This window comes from Sciurus carolinensis, chromosome 17 (assembly GCF_902686445.1).
Source record: "Sciurus carolinensis chromosome 17, mSciCar1.2, whole genome shotgun sequence".
Taxonomy (NCBI): Eukaryota; Metazoa; Chordata; class Mammalia; order Rodentia; family Sciuridae; genus Sciurus; species Sciurus carolinensis.
This window is the reverse complement of record NC_062229.1, coordinates 32,175,208-32,192,547: the sequence shown is the minus strand read 5'-3', so window position 1 is coordinate 32,192,547 and position 17,340 is coordinate 32,175,208. Positions and strand designations below refer to the sequence as shown.

Sequence of the window (17,340 nt, the reverse complement as noted above, 5' to 3'; positions counted from 1 at the left end):
TGGGGACATTTTCTTTTGATTTGTGGTGGTAGTATCAGCCACAGTCTGGCTTTTGTTTTCAGTGTTAAAATGAACAGACAGAATAACTTAAGCCAATTGTGCTTTGCCCAAATTCTGTACTACAAAACTAAACATACTAGTTCAGTGGCTTATAATTAATTTTATAAGCAGAAATTTTATATGGAGTCCAGTTAGGCTCTTTTTAATATATATCAAGATGACTAATACAATGTCAATAAAGAGTCTCCTGAGGAAGTTCTTTAATATTTAAGTAACTTATTTTCTTATTTCTGAATAAAGAATTTTCTGTAAGAAAATCAATAACTTCTTTCTCTTGCAGTCCCAGGCTGCATTTGTTTTCTCTAATAGGTACTCTGTTTCTATAGGCTACTCTGTGAAAGCACAGATTAACTGAATTCTTAAAGAACTTTCTGCATTTCTGTTTTTTTCTTTTGCTTTGTTTTTAGTAGTACTGGGGATTGAACCTAGAGGCACCCTACCACTGAGCTGCATCCCCAAGCCTTTTTATTTTGAGAGTCTCCCTAGGTACCCAGGCTGGCCTCAAACTTGTGATCCCCCCGCCTCAGCCTCCAGATTAGCTGGAATTATAGGTGTGTGCTGTCACACCTGACTATATTTTATTAAAGAAAAGGGAATAATAAAGAAAAACATTTAGAATTTTTAAAAGTGACATTAGAACCAGAGTAAATTTGATAGTAAAATTAGTTGAGGGGAAAGACACATTTGCCGAAAGGATCTTCTTTTTTTTTTTTAATTGTTCTATTTAGTTATGCATAACAGCTTTTTGATTCATTGTACACAAATGGAGTACAACTTTTCATTTCTCTGGTTGTACATGATGTAGTCTGGATCTTACTTCTGACTTAACCTATTTTCCCTAAAAGAATAGAAATAGTGCTGAATGGCCTATTGGAAATGATTGTTGTTCTTTCTTCTGTCTTACATAATATGTGAATTCATGTGATGTGGACATGGAGTCTGTAAAACAAAGGAAAAACACATTAATTAACACTTGTATTTTTTGGAGTTTGTTGTTATTGCTTGACACATATGAAAATACATGCAGTAGAATAGTTGCAGACTGATACATTATTTTCTGTTTGATTTGCCAGTTTAGATGCAAAATCCACAAGTATTCAAGTGGTTGTTAAAGAGGGAGGTCTGAAGTTGATTCAGATCCAGGACAATGGCACTGGAATCAGGGTAAGTAAAACCTCAGGAAAGAAGGATATTTGTGTGCTTCCTGTGATATCTCTGCAGGAAAATGCAGAACCTTTCCCTGTAATGGAAACTTTAGGCTTTTGTAGTTGGTCATTTTTGACTGAACAATTCAATACGAACAGTAGTTATGTGCTCTCTGTTATGTACTGTTCTGTCGATATAACAGTGAACAAAATAAATAAGAATCCTTTCTCGTCTGGTATTTCCATTGTAGTAATGGGAGACAATAAACAAACAGGTGTAATAAATCGTTTGTTAGATGGCATTAAGTACTCTGGAGAAAACTAAAGCTAGGGAAAGAGTGGGGGGAATGTGTAGGAGTGCAACTTAAATGATTCAGGAAATCTTTAGTATATATGATATTTAAGGAGAGATGTGGAGATCAAGGAGCAAGTCATGAAACTATTCAAAGCATGAGTCTTGTGGGCAAAGAGAACAGAAAAGACAAAGACATGAGATAGGAAGAATGCCTAACATTTAAGGACCCACAAGGAGGCAGGTGTGTCTCGAGCAGGTTGAACAAGGGAAGAGTAACCAGATGAGGCCAGAGCGAGAATATGCTGGACCTTGTGGGACATGGTAAAACCGTTGACTTTTTTAGTGACTGTGTTAGGATACTACTAGGTTTTAAGCAAAGTTTTATATGATTTGGTGATTTTATAAAAAGTCCTTTGCCATGTGGGAAAATAGATTGCAAAGGGACAGGGCAGGAACAGTGAGGAGGCTCTTGCAGCAATTTAGGAGGGGATGATAGTGCCTTGGACCAATTTGGCTGCCAAAGAGAAGTAAGAAGCAATACGATCCTGAGTTAATTGTGAAGGCAAAGCTCTCAGAATTTGTGATGTTGAATGAAAGGAGAAATCAGGATTAATTTTAAGGTTTTGACCTGCATAAATGAGGCAAAAAATTGCCATTTACTAAATGGGAAAGATTATGGAAGAAACAGATTTGGGGAAGATGGGAAGTTTATTTTGGAGCACATCAAATTTAAGATTCTCTTTGAGCTGTGCTGAGGGTCTGGAATGCAGTGTGTAGTTTGCAGGTAAAAATTTGGGAGTCATCTGCATTTTGATACTATCAAAAGGCATAAGACTCCCATAAAAAGATGCTCAGCATTAGTCAAGCAGAAAATGCAAATACAGGTCACAGTGAGAAACCACATACTCGTTAGAATTGCTATTATCAAAAGAAAAAAAAAGTAACAGGTATCGGCAAAAAGGTAGAGAAATTGGACTCCTTGTTCATTGCTGATGAGGATATAAAATAGTGTGACCACTATGAAAAATGGTATGGTGATTACTCAAAAAATTAAACAAAATTGCCATACGTTTCAACAGTTTCACTTCTGTGTACATACAAAAGTGAAAGCAGGGACTTGAACAAATATTTGTATACTCATTTTCATTGCGGTACTATTCATGATAGTCAACTGGTAAAATTCAAGTGTCTATCAACAGATGAATGGATGAACAAGACGTGATGCATATGTACACAAAGGGATAATATTCAGACTTAAATAGGAATGAAATTTTGACACATGCTACAACATAGATGAACCTTGAAGACATTATGTTAAGTGAAATACATCAGTCACGGAAGGACAAATATGTGCTTCCTACTATATGGGGTTTCTAGAATAGTCAGATGCATCAAACTGAAAGTAGAACGATGATTCCCAGGGATTGGGGGAAGATGCAGAATGGAGAGTTATTGATTATTGAGTACAGAGATTCATTTTGGGGAAGATGAGAAAGTTCTGGAGATGGATGGTGGTGATGGTTGCTCAACACTGTGAATGTACTTAATGCCACTGAACTGGATAATTAAAAATGGTTAAGATGAAAGTATTATGTTAACATGTATTTGATTACAATTTTAAAAAGTTGTAGATATTTAAAAGTTTTTCTTATTTAAAAATATAGGCCAGGAGACTGAATAAGATCATCAAGATAGTGAGTGTAGATAAGGAGGAAGTTCAAGTATGAAATCCTGGGTTACTCCAGTGTCAGGAGGTGGGAAGAGCAAATGATCCAGAAAAGGCACAGCCTAGTAAGAAAGTAAGAATGCCAAGACAATGTGATATTCTGGATACCAAGTGAGGAAGTCACTACTAATTTAAAAACTCTTCTAAGAGAAATTTATTCCTAAATGAAATTGATAAAACAAAAATTCAGGAAGATGTAGAAAAATGAGTAACATAATTATTTACTTTCTTTTTTAAATCATCTAGAAGGAAGATCTGGATATTGTGTGTGAGAGGTTCACTACAAGTAAACTGCAGTCCTTTGAAGACTTAGCCCGTATTTCTACCTATGGCTTTCGGGGTGAGGTAAGCTAAAGTTTAAAGAAATGTGTAAAATATCCTCACATGATGATGACATTTCAGCACATATTTCTCAATATGAGAAGTAAATAAGATTTGATATTTTTTACTTATTTAATATATGCAAATTGAATCAACAATTAAGTTCTCCAGAACTGAAAATTGTTCATAAATATTTAATATGCCATAAACTCTTTTATCTACAGAGAATCCAGATATTATGCGTCTCTTGATAAAAATACCCAAAACTACTTATGAAGTTTTCTTATCAAAAAATGAAATGTGGAACTGGGTGTGATAGTATGTGCCTGTAATCACAGCTACTAGGGAGGCTGAGGCAAGAGGATTACAAATTCAAGTCCAGCCTGGGTAAATTAGTGAGACCTGTTGCAAAATACAAAATTTAAAGAATATTGGGGGTGTAGCTTAATGGTAAAGAATTTGCCTAACATGTAAGGTCCTGGGTTCAGTCCCCAGTACTACCAAAAACAAAACAAAACAAGTGAATGTGCTCAATACTTAAATCTAAGTAGCAATATGTGGAAAACATAGTAGTCAAGCAATAGTAAGAAGGGTAACAAGCACCTATAGATTAAAAGAGATTTAAGAGGCCTTATGAAAGTCCAGTGCAGTGGCACATGCCTTTAATCCAGGGGCTTGGGAGGCTAAGGGAATAGGATCAAGAGTTCAAAGCCAGCCTCAGCAACTTAGCAAGGCCCCAAGCCTTGTGAGACCCTGTCTCTAAATAAAATAGAAAAAAGGGCTCACTGTAATTAAACAGGGGAGATTAATTGAGGTTTTCTTTGTGCCAGCCATGGTTCTCAACAGATGTGTGTATTAACTCTTACTTCTGATAGTATCCCCACAGAGTAGGTTTTGTCAGTAGCCCTGTTTTATACAAGGAAAAAGATACTGAGTGTTGAAAAACATAGCCAGGGCACACAGCTAGAATGTGACAGAGTGGGAAATTGAACCCAGGTCCTTGCCTCCTGTCCATTTGTTTTCCTCAGCAAAAATGCCTCTTTGAAACAGCAGGACAATCTACTGTGCCACGTATAGTGTTACTCTCTCTTCCAGATGTTGTTTAGTACTGTACTACTGTATATATTTGATGTCCTTCCTTACATAGGTCTCCAAATCATTTGCTTTTTTTAATGATGAAAATTACATAAACCAAGGAATCCAACTATGACAAAGTAATTTCTGAGCCTGAGCCATGTTCCTTTTTTATTTTTTGTTTTTACCCAGGCTAGTATCAAACCCTTGGGTTCAAGTGATCCTCCAGCCTCAGCCTCCCAAGTAGAGCCATGTTCCTTTTAATGAACTAAACCTACCTCAAGTATGTAGATGTTGTCATGCAGAACCCATTATAGCACAGCTTCTGGGTGGCATCTTTGTGTGCTATGTTGTCCTAGTGAAAAGAGATATAGATCCCAAAGGACCAGGAAACCAGTCTTAGTTATAAGGGGGAAAAATAGTTATGAGTTTCTAAAATATGTTTTTTGTCTTAATTGTGTAAAATTTTATATTTCTAAACATGTCATTGCTTATACAAAAATAGTTTTGAGTAACAATTTATAGCATCATCTATTTAGAGTGATTTCATTATCCATTTCTGAAGGCAAGTTTTAAAATTTATTGGAGGGGCTATAGGTGAGATTCAGTGGTAGTGTGTTTGCCTAGCATGCATGAGGCCTTGGGTCTTCAAAAGACAATATGTTAAAGGCTTGGTCCCCAGCTTGGCATTGTTGGAAACTCTAAGAGGTGGGCCTAGTAGGAGGTCTTCAGATCATTGGGGGTGTGCCCTTTAAGGAGGCACAACCAAAATAATCTTTTTTATTTTTTCTTTGGCATCCCACAGCCATAAGGTGAATGATTTTGCTCTCCCAGCCCCTCCCCATGCTCCTCCCCATTATTACACCTTGCTACATGACCAAAAGCACAGGGGCTAACTCATCATGGACTGAATCTCTAAAACTGTGCACCACAATAAGCCTTTTCTCTTTATAAGTTGTTTATTTCAGGTATTTGTTATGGTAACAGAAAGCTGACTAATACAGTGCCTATAGTTCTACCACCTGAACATAATTGCTATTAACACATTAATGCTTTAATGTGTTAGATTTTGGATTTTTTAAGAAATATTTTTTCATGTTCTAGTGATTATGCTATTGATTCAATTTTATATCCTCTCTTTAAATATGTCATCAAAGTGCTGATTATTGTCACAGGTGAATGCAAAATGCAAGAGGCAATTTAGATAACCTTTCCCTTGGATGAGATAGGAGATTGAGCAGTGTGTTTTTATTTCATTCCATTTCCTTTTCTTCCCTAGGCTTTGGCCAGCATAAGCCATGTGGCTCATGTTACTATTACAACCAAAACAGCTGATGGAAAGTGTGCATACAGGTATAGTGCTAACTTCTTTTACTCCTGTGTGTTCATCTTGAATTGTACTTTTTGCCTGGATCTCAGAGTGATCTACCTAAACACCAGCGTGATCTTTTTTTTGGCTGAGATCTTGGGTAAGTTTACTTTGCTCCCTGTTGCTAAGTTGATAATTCACAGGGATGATTACTAAGTGGTATTCTTATTTCTTGGATCCTTTGAAGATAAAATGTAATGTATTATAAGTGTCCAGCAAGATGTATATTTTACACATAAATATTCTGAGTAAGTGGTGGCTGTTGATGTTAGTCCTGCCTCTTTGCCCTTAGTGGGGTATCATTTTGGGCTGATTACAGGGCTGTGATTGGGATGCTGAAGGCTCATAGTACCTTTGCTGGCTCCTGAGCTACGAGGTCCCTGCCATCCTTGTGTTCCTGGGCTGGCTTGCCTTCCCATGTGTGGCTCCTTACTGGCTATTCTGCTGACACAATTTTTAGAGGCTGATGAATGACCCTGGATCAGAATGAAAGTGGAATTCAGGGAATCAAAATTGTACTTTGTTTTTATATGCCCTAGCTAATTGCTAGTTGAAGACAGGTAGGAGTACCCAACTCATGCCAAAAAAGAAAAAAAAAAATTAGACATACAGATTATTTGTAAATCAAAATAGAGAACAGAAGACTATTTCCTTAGTCTTCTTCAGCAGACAAATGTGTGAAGTAATGAGCACTTCAGTGTATGCAGCCTGGAGGCTAGGGGAGTTGACTTGGTGTGAATTATAATTCCCTCACATCTGGGTGGGCTGCTATGATTTGAATCATATCACAAACTAGGAGACAGTTATGAATTAATGTGCCCCAAATTAATTCTTGTCCTCTGGGATGATGTTGTGCCGCTGTCTGAGACCTCTAGCATCTCCCCTTCTGTGGCAGATTGAAGTCCGGAGCTGTCATCTTGGCAACCAGTGTACTCTCAGTATGTTCTTAGTCTGCCCTTCCAGCCTCTTCTCACCACACATTCCTAATTGCCACGTTTTCAGAGCTTCTATGCTTTTGTTTATTTTCCCTTCTTAAATGATCTTTCCTGCTGTCTCCACCTGACTCCTTCCTCCGTGAAGCCCAGGTGAACTGTCCTTTCTCCTCTGATGCTTTCACCTACCCTCACTCCCACCCAAACCATATGGCTCCTTCTGTAGATCACTTAGCTTTAGGTAAAAGTCTGTCCCTCCCTAGGGCAAGTGTTTTTTCTAAGACCTTTCTGTATTACCAGGGCCTCCACAGGCCTGGTACATGGTTGCTCCTCAATCAGTGATTGCAAAATTATAGCAAATATTTACTGTTGTCTTAGGCAGTGGCAAAACTAGTTTTTAGCAACTAAAAATCAAAATTTGCTAGAACAGTGACCATTTTTTAAATTAGCATGGAAGTAGTGGGAAAAAAAGGTGAGTAATTAAGAGAATCTATAATATGACTATTTTAATGTATTGGTATGATTTTTTCACCCTTTGGATAAGTATCTCATTTTCTATTGGGTGTTAATAATGTTGCATAATTTCTATTAGAGCAAGTTACTCAGATGGAAAGCTGAAAGCTCCTCCTAAACCATGTGCAGGGAATCAAGGGACCCAGATCACGGTAAGAATGTAAATTGTTGAAAAAGAGCTTTGTATAAATATTGAAAAATAAATGGCTTGGAGTTTTTAGGGTGATAATAAAATTAATATTTGCTCGTGAATAGAAGGCCAAAGATATCACCCTGTAATCAAGAAAAATAGTTTTATGGCATGGTAGCCTGCCTACCCCCTTGTCTTTAGTGAGGGTCTGAAAGATTCTTTATTGGGATGGCAAAAATCAGTGGCAGCGTAGTTAGCACTGAAAAAGCATTAAGGTTGGCTCCAGAGAACATAACTTGAAGTCCCAGCCTCATCAGTTGATGGTTGTGTCCAAAGGTAAGTCACTTAACAAGTTTTCTCATCTATCAAATGGAACGAAGAAGGGCTGGGGTTGTGGCTCAGTGGTAGTGTGCTCACCTAGCACATGTGAGGCCCTGGGTTCAATACTCAGCAACACATAAAAATAAAGGTGTTGTATCCACCTACAAGTAAAAAATAAAGTTATTTTAAAAAATGGAACAAATATTAGGGGCACACCTGCCTCAAAGTATATTTGGTAGATTATGTTATTATATCATTTGTCAGAAGGAAGTCCATCATGCTACCTTATTTCTCGAGTGCCTTGGTTAGTCCCTTTCCATGTGATCCCACAAAGCACCTGCTGTTGTGTTGTGTACTCTGTCCCTACACCACAAATCCCAACTAGAACATATCTCCTTGAAGGTCATTCTGACATTTTAACACCTGGGCATGATGAAGCATGCAATAGGCAGAAATGAATATGTGCTTCAGAGTGCATGTTAACAAGGAGCCTTACCAGGGTGTCTGTAGTGTGATTTGCAGAAACTCCAAATGATCTCAGAAATTTTGTGATTATCCTTAGTTTGAAAAATATCTTTAAATGCCATGTGATATTGTCATTGTTTATAAATGTACATGTGTGGCCCCCCAAATCATGCATTCTCCTGAGCAAGACTACTTTAAATTTTGTCTTCATATTTTGAATACAAAGCCTAGATGTAGCTCAATGGTAAAGCACTTGCCTAGCATGCATGAGGTTCTGGGTTAGTCCCCAGCATCACAAATTAAAAAAAAAAAAAAAAAAAAAAAAAAATTACAAAGCAGATAGCCCCCCATAGTTTAGAAATCAATGAATGAATGTGAGAGGCAGAAAAATATATCCTTCAGTTCCTTTATCGGTGTTGCCTACTTCCCCAATCAATTCTTAGAAGTATGTTGCTAGTAAATATCTTTGAATTTACTGCCTTAGAACTCAGCTTTATGTGAACAACGTGAGCTTTTATTTCCATGTTCTTCTATGAATTTACAAGAAAAATCAATCTTTTTTGTTCAGGTGGAGGATCTTTTTTACAACATAACCACAAGGAGAAAAGCTTTAAAAAATCCAAGTGAAGAGTATGGAAAAATTTTGGAAGTTGTTGGCAGGTATAGTCCAAAATGTGGGAGAAGGGTCTCTGAGATCTGTCATCAAAGGAATGTTTTGGTGCTTAAAAATTGAGAACCATTTCTGAGCTAAATAGTAAACAGCAATGCTGGCAAACATATTACTCTTATCAAAGTTGTCACCAATTCTGAACTTTTTCTCATCTTCCCAGGAGAGAGCAGTTGGTCTTTATATCATTGAGGGTTCTTTAGTAGCAACTAAAAGAAACTGACCTTAGCTACCTTGAGGTGAACATAAATTTATTGGAAGACTAGAAGCTATTCACTAAGTGGAAAAAGGTATAGACAGCTGCTTCCTAGAGATGACAAAAATCAGGGTGCCTTCAGGATTTTAGCATTGTAATCCTGGTTCAGTTGTATTTATTCTTTTTCTGACCCTGCTGTAGTATATGTTTCCTGGAGAGTACATCTGATTGACATAGCTTGGGTCCCGTGAGCATGTGCCCATCCATGGCTATGGGATGGACACTTCTTGGTTGGCAGTCTTACTAAGAGTGCATCAGGTAGAATGGGAACAGGATAGAGGTAGTTTCCCAAGGGGAGCTTAGAGATGGCTATCAGAAGTAGAAGAGGGGATTCAGGACAGATGAAAACAACATTATTATCATGATTGACTTAATCTACTGCTACAAATGGCTCTCCAGACCCACATTTTCTTGAACTGTAATAGGGGTATGTTAATTATTTTTCAGTATTTCTAAAGAAACCTAAAGTGAATTAGACTTTTTCCATAAGAAACTGGCACAGATTTATACATTAAGTTTATTTATTCCCCCCTGGAATTTATAAATCAGTGTCAGACTATTCATTATATCCTGAAAGTAAAGGAAGTTTGAAGTTTTGGTTCTTGGGTACGATAAAATGAAATATTATTTGTTACTTCAGTGCATTTTTCTAGATTTTATATTTCAGTTCATAGGGATCATAGAGAGAAGAGAAATAATGGCCAACCAAGCAAAGGTTGGGAGATACTGGAACAGGATCTAGGGGCAGTGAAGAAGCCTGGGAGGAGGGTCCATTGAGGGATCTGAGAGAGAATAAAAGTGTGTAGGGGCTGTTAAAGGTAGCTTCTCAAGATGTCCTGGAGGCCACACAGGCCCTTTTGGACACTTTGAAACTAAAACTGCAGATAAAGAAGAGACTATGTTGAGAGATCCTTGAGTCCAGTCAGTAACCTATAAAAACAGAAAGGAACCCTGTATTTTGTTTAATTTAGTCCCTTTTTAGCATTGAAAACTCTACAAGGTCTCTGCTGTTTATTTTCCTGAGGGTAATATAGGATGTATTGAGATATTTTTTGTTTGTATATATCTTTGCTTCAATCCTTTAGCTCTACTGATTTATGGGGTTATTTAACTAAAAGGGGTCTCTGACATATATTTTGTATTCTGTTATTTTTTGCTTATCACTTATTTTGTTTTTATTTCCAGATATTCAATACACAATTCAGGCATTAGCTTCTCAGTTAAAAAAGTAAGTTCTTGATTTCTGAGGGATGGTTTTGTATTATGACAAAAGGGGATTTTCAATATTTTGCCTGTGGTGATAAGGTTATCATGTTTCAGTCACAACTGTGAAACAGTAAGTCATTGTGTCTTCTATTTGTTTATTAGCAAGGCGAGACAGTAACTGATGTCAGAACACTACCCAATGCCACAATTGTGGACAATATTCGCTCCATCTTTGGAAATGCTGTTAGCCGGTATGTTGATAACCTATATATTAGAAAATCTTTTTGTATTTCTTATTTTATTTTTTCATCCCATCACAATATTTTGTAATCCCAAGATAGCACCTGCCTTAAGAGTTTGCTTTAGTCAAATATAAAGACTTGTTTTCATGCTTCAGGTTAAATAGAATTATTATTTCACATAATTGACATTTCCAGGGTATACATTGCCTCCTAGCTGCTATGGCTGAAAATCAATGTGTTTTCTCCTGGTCTTTGTCTTTAGAATACTGGTAGCATATTAGAATTCTGTCATCCTTTACTGCTTCCTCTTTTCCTTGTATTTGCATTATCATAACTTTAGAATTCCATTTATTTATTGTTTGACATTTTTTAATCTCCTCCCATGTTCCAGGCTAGAGTTAGGTATAAACACAAATAAAATATTTCCTGCCTTTGGAGACTTGATCTCAGGTATCACCAAACCTTCATTGTCAGGAAAGCCTAAGAGGGGAGCTTACTTGTGCTGCAGAGCCTTCCTGATGCTACCATCTGCTTGTAAAAATCACCATTTCCATTGTAGACTCCTAGCTAAATCTCAGGTGTTCACGAAGCTTAGATTGCCCATGTCATAATCTGAGGGGAAGAATGCTGAGACCCTTCCATGTGCCAGGCATGCAGGAAGTGCTGTGGATACACAGATGCATGAGAGATTAGGACAGCCCCTCACTTCACTTATTTTCCCAGAAATCTTAAAAGCATCAGCAGTCCAAGTACCAGTTTTCTACTTTGAAGAACAAATTATTCATTCTTTTTACCCTTTTCTTTCTAGATAAGTATAAATGAGTTAATCTTTTTAAACTGCTCTCAGAGCAGAGAGGGCTCTGTGCTACAGTGTTACTTTTCAGATTATTGACTAAACTTTAAAACTCAAAATTAGGGAAATTCCTAGGTATTGTAAGAGATTAGAAATCCCCCAGAGCAGCATTTTCCAAAGTAGGTTTCCAGAACACCAACCTCTTGAGACATTTTGGGATGAAAGGGTTTACAGGTTCAGTGTGTATGGGAAACACCTGATGCTATACCCTCCACCCAGGTACCTAGAGCACACATTACTGCAGGAAAAACTTCCACCATCCACCAGCAAACCTTAGTGAGTGCCAGTTGTTCCTCAAGTGCTGGGCTAGGATATATGGTGGGGATACAGTAAACAAAACAGAAGCAATTCTTGCCCTAGTAGAACTCTCCAGTTGGAAAGACACATGAGATCATTATGTCATTCATAAGCAGATAGTGCTTGATGCCTCAAAGAAAAAACTCAGGGCATGATGGAAGAATTTTGGGTCAGAGAGAGGGATAGTCAGAGAAGTACCTTTGAAGAAGTAATCCTTAAGATGTAAAGAATAAATAGGAATTAACTAACTGCCAATGGGTTAGCTGTCCTGGTAGAAGAATCAGTTCTTGGGAAGGCCTTCAGGCAGAGATATGTGTGGCATATCCAACTAGTTTTTCACTTTAACCTCCTCTCCCCAGTAAACACAATCTGGGGAACAACACATTGCAGCCCATTGCGGTGCCAGGCATTACAATAAGCTGTTAAGCAGAAATGAGTTCCTGGAATTTTAACTCTGGGATTTAGTTACTGAGAGATATAAAACTTCCAACAAAACAAGGTCTCAGAGCTTGGATCTATCTTTATATCCCAGCAATTAGAGTAGTGCCTCATGTGTAGCATAAGTGCTTGACAACACTGACTGCATGGGTAGGTGGGTGAACGCGTGTAGCTATGGGTTGGTGGATGGGTGAGTGGATAGATGGATTGGATGGATGGATGGACAATTGGATAGATGGATAGACAGATGGACTGATGGAGGCACAGAGGACCTCAATGAACTAAGTCTCAGAGGTCCTCATTTGGCCAAGTTACTCTATGGAAAGGAGCTGTGTGTTTTCTGATTCTGATTATTTTATAATGTTTGAGTTTTCCAGTGTTTTCAGAGGTCTCAAAATTTATCTTTGCTAACCAGAGAACTGATAGAAGTTGGGTGTGAGGATAAAACCCTAGCTTTCAAAATGAATGGCTACATATCCAATGCAAACTACTCAGTGAAGAAGTGCATTTTCTTACTCTTCATCAACCGTAAGTATAAAGGAAGTATGTACATATGTACACAGAGAATTTTATGGTACCCTGCAAAAATTCGTAACTCGGAGGTTTGATTATACATGGGGAACCCTGTGCCAAAATTTGACTTGATTAGTAAACATTTATAATTTTTGTCCAAAATTTGTACTTGGCCCTCTGATTTGTGCTGCCATGGTCTGGTTCTTGCCTGTAAGAGGGTCCCAGGAGAAAGCATCACAGTCCCTGTGAACCAGCACCTTGCCTGCTGGCAGTGGACCTCTACAGCATGACCTAAGCAGAGCTTTGCTCTGCCTTTAGATCAAGGGCCATTGTTTGATTTTGCACAGCAGGACACACCAGGAGAGAGAGACAGACAGAGACAAGAGACTGACATGTTAGGTATAGATATTGCTATTACAGTAAACATACTGAGGTTTAACATCCTTAAGATTTCTTTTTAAAGAATTAAATCTATGATACAAAGAGCAGTTCTAAAATTAGAGAGGAAATTAACTAAATGTGTTTGATTCTTCCCAAATTCCTTTCCAATCCTTACCTTTCTGCTGACTTGTTTACATGATACTAAGTAAATATTATTTCGTGTTCTGCTTTTGTAACTTAATTGTTAACAAGGTTTTGTTTGATAAAGAAAAAACAACACATAATCCCAAACAGTCTCAGTTTTCCTTCCAGAAATAACACGCATCTTTACATGTGTTCAGTTTCTTATAACTTCTTTACCATTATTGTTGTAAAGTATTTCATGATAACTTTGTAATTTTTGTTTTGTTTGCTGTTGTAATGTTATATTCTCCTCTTGCACTTATAGCAATAAAGAATAATAATAATAATAGTAATAATAATAACAATAAAATGTCACAAATTAGGCATGTTTTGTAGCAGTTATTCAAAGCAATATAGAAAGAGTAATGGGAGAGTCAGTAGTTTTATAGACAGATTCTGTTAAACTCATATTAGCAGAGTTTTTTTCTACTGCATTAGGAAGGATTGAAACCTGATGGATAACATAGCTGGGTGCATGTAAAGCTAACAAAATAATTTTCATTAGATTTTTCCTAACTACAAAGAACAGCTGGTTCATAACACACTGTTGGCTCCAGAATAGACGAGCAAGAATCAGTATAAGTGCCTTCTGGCTCATCTGTGTCTGTTTTTCTGGGGATTCTTACCAGAGTCTCTTCAAATCTCTTCATGATGCCAGATTCTCAGTAGCAAAGAAAGGTCAGATTCTTTCAGTTACACACTGTGCAGGCTCACCTAGGTGGCAGAGACAAAGAACATTCCTTTGGCCAGTCTCAAGTTTAGAAGTCTCAGCAGAAGGTCTCCAGCTGTCCTTTTTGTCAGGTCCCATGTCAGCTTCTGGCCTGTGTGATCAGGGCATGTGTTACAGAGTATAAGCACATTGTTAGTAGAGGCTGTAGATTCGGTGAGCACGTAAATAATAGTCTCCTTATTTGTAAAAATTATGGCCTCTCTTCTTGTTGGAAATACAACGATGTGCAATATCCTTGGCTACAGTTAGGACAACAGATCATCAGCCAGTTTTCTAAAGTCTATTGTAGCAGAAAGCTGTTTTCTAAACCCAGATCTTTCCTCTGATTTTAATCTTATTTCTCCCAGTCTGCATTGTTACATACCCAACTCCAAACTTGCATCATTTTCTGAATTACCTTAAACATTCAGTCAGACATTTACACTGCCTAAAATTCTAGAAAACTAATTCTTATCTTTTATTACTTGGTATGGAAACCCCACTTTTGAAACTCCCTGAACAGAGTTAGCTGTTTTCATCCCACCATGTAGCATGCACCTCTGTAAGATAGTTCTGACCACTTGGAATTGGAATTAATCATTCGCCAGCATAGGTTCTCCCAGGATTTGGCACATGTGATAGGTAGACAGTATGTTTTTTGCAGAATGAAAATCTAAGAACTGAGATCATATTTTCTGCTGGACCCAACAAGGGCACAACTAATCCACATGGACTGATTGAGGGGAAGGGAGGTGGAGAGACAGAATTTATTGCCTTTCATCCCTTCTGCTTTTGGATGAGAGGAGTGAGTCCCAAGGTGGGAGGTGATAAGAGGCATAGGGGCCTTTCTTCCTGGGAATCTGATGTGGCTCTCACTCTGGAGGGATTCTTCCTGAGATAATTTAATGGCTTGGTGTGAGTGTACTCCTGTGACCTCCCTATAAAGACAGTTTTAAGCTGGTTGCTTTACTTTTCTTTTTTAGATCGTCTGGTAGAATCAACTTCCTTGAGAAAAGCCATAGAAATGGTGTATGCAGCATATTTGCCCAAAAACACACACCCATTCCTATACCTCAGGTATGTAGCACCAAACTCCTCATTCAATTCTCACAGGAACAGAAATTCTATCAGGCTGTCCTCTGTGAAAGACTTGGGCTTGCTAGTTGCCCAATCAGTGAATTCTGTCACTGCTAGTGGAAGGATGCTCTCTCCCTTCTCATAGAAAAAAGGTACAGTTTTCCTTTATGTATTTACTAACTTAGCAGAAACTCACAGAGAACCTCTGCTGTGTTGGTGACAGGAAAGTGAGTGGATAACATACCTTTCCCCTTCAGGAGGAGTGGATAGCTTATAGGCAGAATAGACAGATGTGCTCAAAAAACTCTGAATGTTCCTTCTGCTGAGATCAGTTGGAAAAACTGAAACAGCTAGAGTTTTCCTTCCATGAAAGTCTTCTGCTCTGTGGAGGTTCTTGTCTTGGCATGTCCACTGTTGATTGCCTAGTAGTTCACTTAAATAATTTAGCCATCATATTTTAGTGGTCATAAATAATTTAGCACTGGCATTTATACAGACCAAACCCGGTAGTAGGTGTTTGAAATACAGAATAATACAGAATGAATGTGAGGCGCCCTGCCCCAAAAGAAGTTTGAGTAGGGGTCTGATTTATAGAGGATCTCTTTCCACTGTTTCTTGCTCTACTACTAGTCTGTCTTATTTCATAGCCTTGGCGTTTTTATCATAACATGACAGAAGATCGCCCTCTTAAGAACAGGGCCATATTTGTACAGGGCATCGTTCATTCTGAAACATCTTAGGTCTGAAACCTTTTCCCTCTGAGCAGAAATTGTGTTGGAAAGTAATTTTCTCTTTGTTCTAGTTTTGATTGAAGTGGGGGAGGGGTGGGAATCATGGTCAAAAGTAATTTTTAAGCTAAATGAAGAACTATTGATTCCCTTTTGTATTCCCTTACTAGGTGATAAATTGGTCCAGTTATCACCTTCTATCTCCATATCAGTCTGTGTCTTAACAGGAAATGGAAGCCTTACAATAGTTAGAACACGGAAAGTTTAAAAAAAGAGTTACAAACAGGATTAGAGTAAAGGGAGATCAGATAGTAAGGGGTGAAGTGACAGGGAGCAGCCATTCCGCCAAGGGCTGAGATAGAGCCCCTTCTACATACCCTCCCCCACCACTGGGGGCTGAGGTGCTGACCTTGTTGAGGAGAATGCATGGTGGAGAAGTCAGTGGGGCACTCCCCTACCATTCTGAGAGCCTCTGGTGACAGCTGTCCACAGGAAGGGGCTACATGCTGCTCGAATATGCAAGACAACTTGCAGAGGTCTTGACAAATGCCCCCAAACTTTCCTCTGGCGCCCTCTACTGACAAAACTTCACATTGTAAAGCTCCATTATAGAGCAACAATGATAGATGATGGACTTAGAGCATGGACAATAAATTGATAAGTGACACAACCTGTCTGAACTGACTCTTCTGTTACATTTTAATTATGGAAAGTTCTCCTGCATCTGTTCTTGTTTTGATCCTCACATAATAGTGAAAAGTAAGCAGGGGACAGATTCCTGGTTACCTTATTGGTCACAGATGAGAGAACATCCAGAGAAATTGACTTTCTTGAGGTCACATAATAGGAAATTCTACTAATTCTAGAATGATGATAATAACAGCTAACATCTAATAAATATGTTGAGTACATGCAAAGTGCTTTACATGAATTTAATTCCCACCACAAACCTGTGACGTAAGTAATGCTATTATGTCAACTTTGCAAATGAAGAAACAAGAGGCAAAAAAATATGACATAACTTATCTAAAACTACACAGTTGTTCAGTAGCAAAACCATCATTTGACCACTTACTTGATCTTGAGGTTTTGACCACTGCTATTTTGCTTCCCACGTCATCTAACCATCATATACACCATGTGTGGATTTCCCCCCAACCCTCCATGATCTGAGGTGATTGTCTTCTTTTTTCCCTGCCAGTTTAGAAATCAGCCCCCAGAACGTAGATGTCAATGTGCACCCTACAAAGCACGAAGTCCACTTCTTGCATGAGGAGAGCATCCTGGAGCGGGTGCAGCAGCACATTGAGGGCAAGCTCCTGGGCTCCAATTCCTCCAGGATGTACTTTACCCAGGTGAGGGTGTTTCTCTTCCAGCTGCTTCTGTGCAACCTGGTAATGTGCTTGTTAAATGTGAGAGCCCAAATTTTTGCCTTTTGC

The 17,340-nt window shown here is 38.2% G+C and overlaps 1 protein-coding gene across 1 annotated transcript in view; it reads left to right on the top strand.

The window, feature by feature from the left end:
• Mlh1 (mutL homolog 1) overlaps nucleotides 1–17,340 on the top strand; it is a 41,299-nt gene that overhangs the window by 1,240 nt on the left and 22,719 nt on the right. The window contains exons 2-11 of the mRNA XM_047530605.1: nucleotides 1,134–1,224; nucleotides 3,473–3,571; nucleotides 5,901–5,974; nucleotides 7,515–7,587; nucleotides 8,920–9,011; nucleotides 10,460–10,502; nucleotides 10,643–10,731; nucleotides 12,726–12,838; nucleotides 15,080–15,173; nucleotides 17,103–17,256. Coding sequence (XP_047386561.1) covers nucleotides 1,134–1,224; nucleotides 3,473–3,571; nucleotides 5,901–5,974; nucleotides 7,515–7,587; nucleotides 8,920–9,011; nucleotides 10,460–10,502; nucleotides 10,643–10,731; nucleotides 12,726–12,838; nucleotides 15,080–15,173; nucleotides 17,103–17,256 — 922 coding nt within the window. The remainder of the gene's footprint in view (nucleotides 1–1,133; nucleotides 1,225–3,472; nucleotides 3,572–5,900; nucleotides 5,975–7,514; nucleotides 7,588–8,919; nucleotides 9,012–10,459; nucleotides 10,503–10,642; nucleotides 10,732–12,725; nucleotides 12,839–15,079; nucleotides 15,174–17,102; nucleotides 17,257–17,340) is intronic.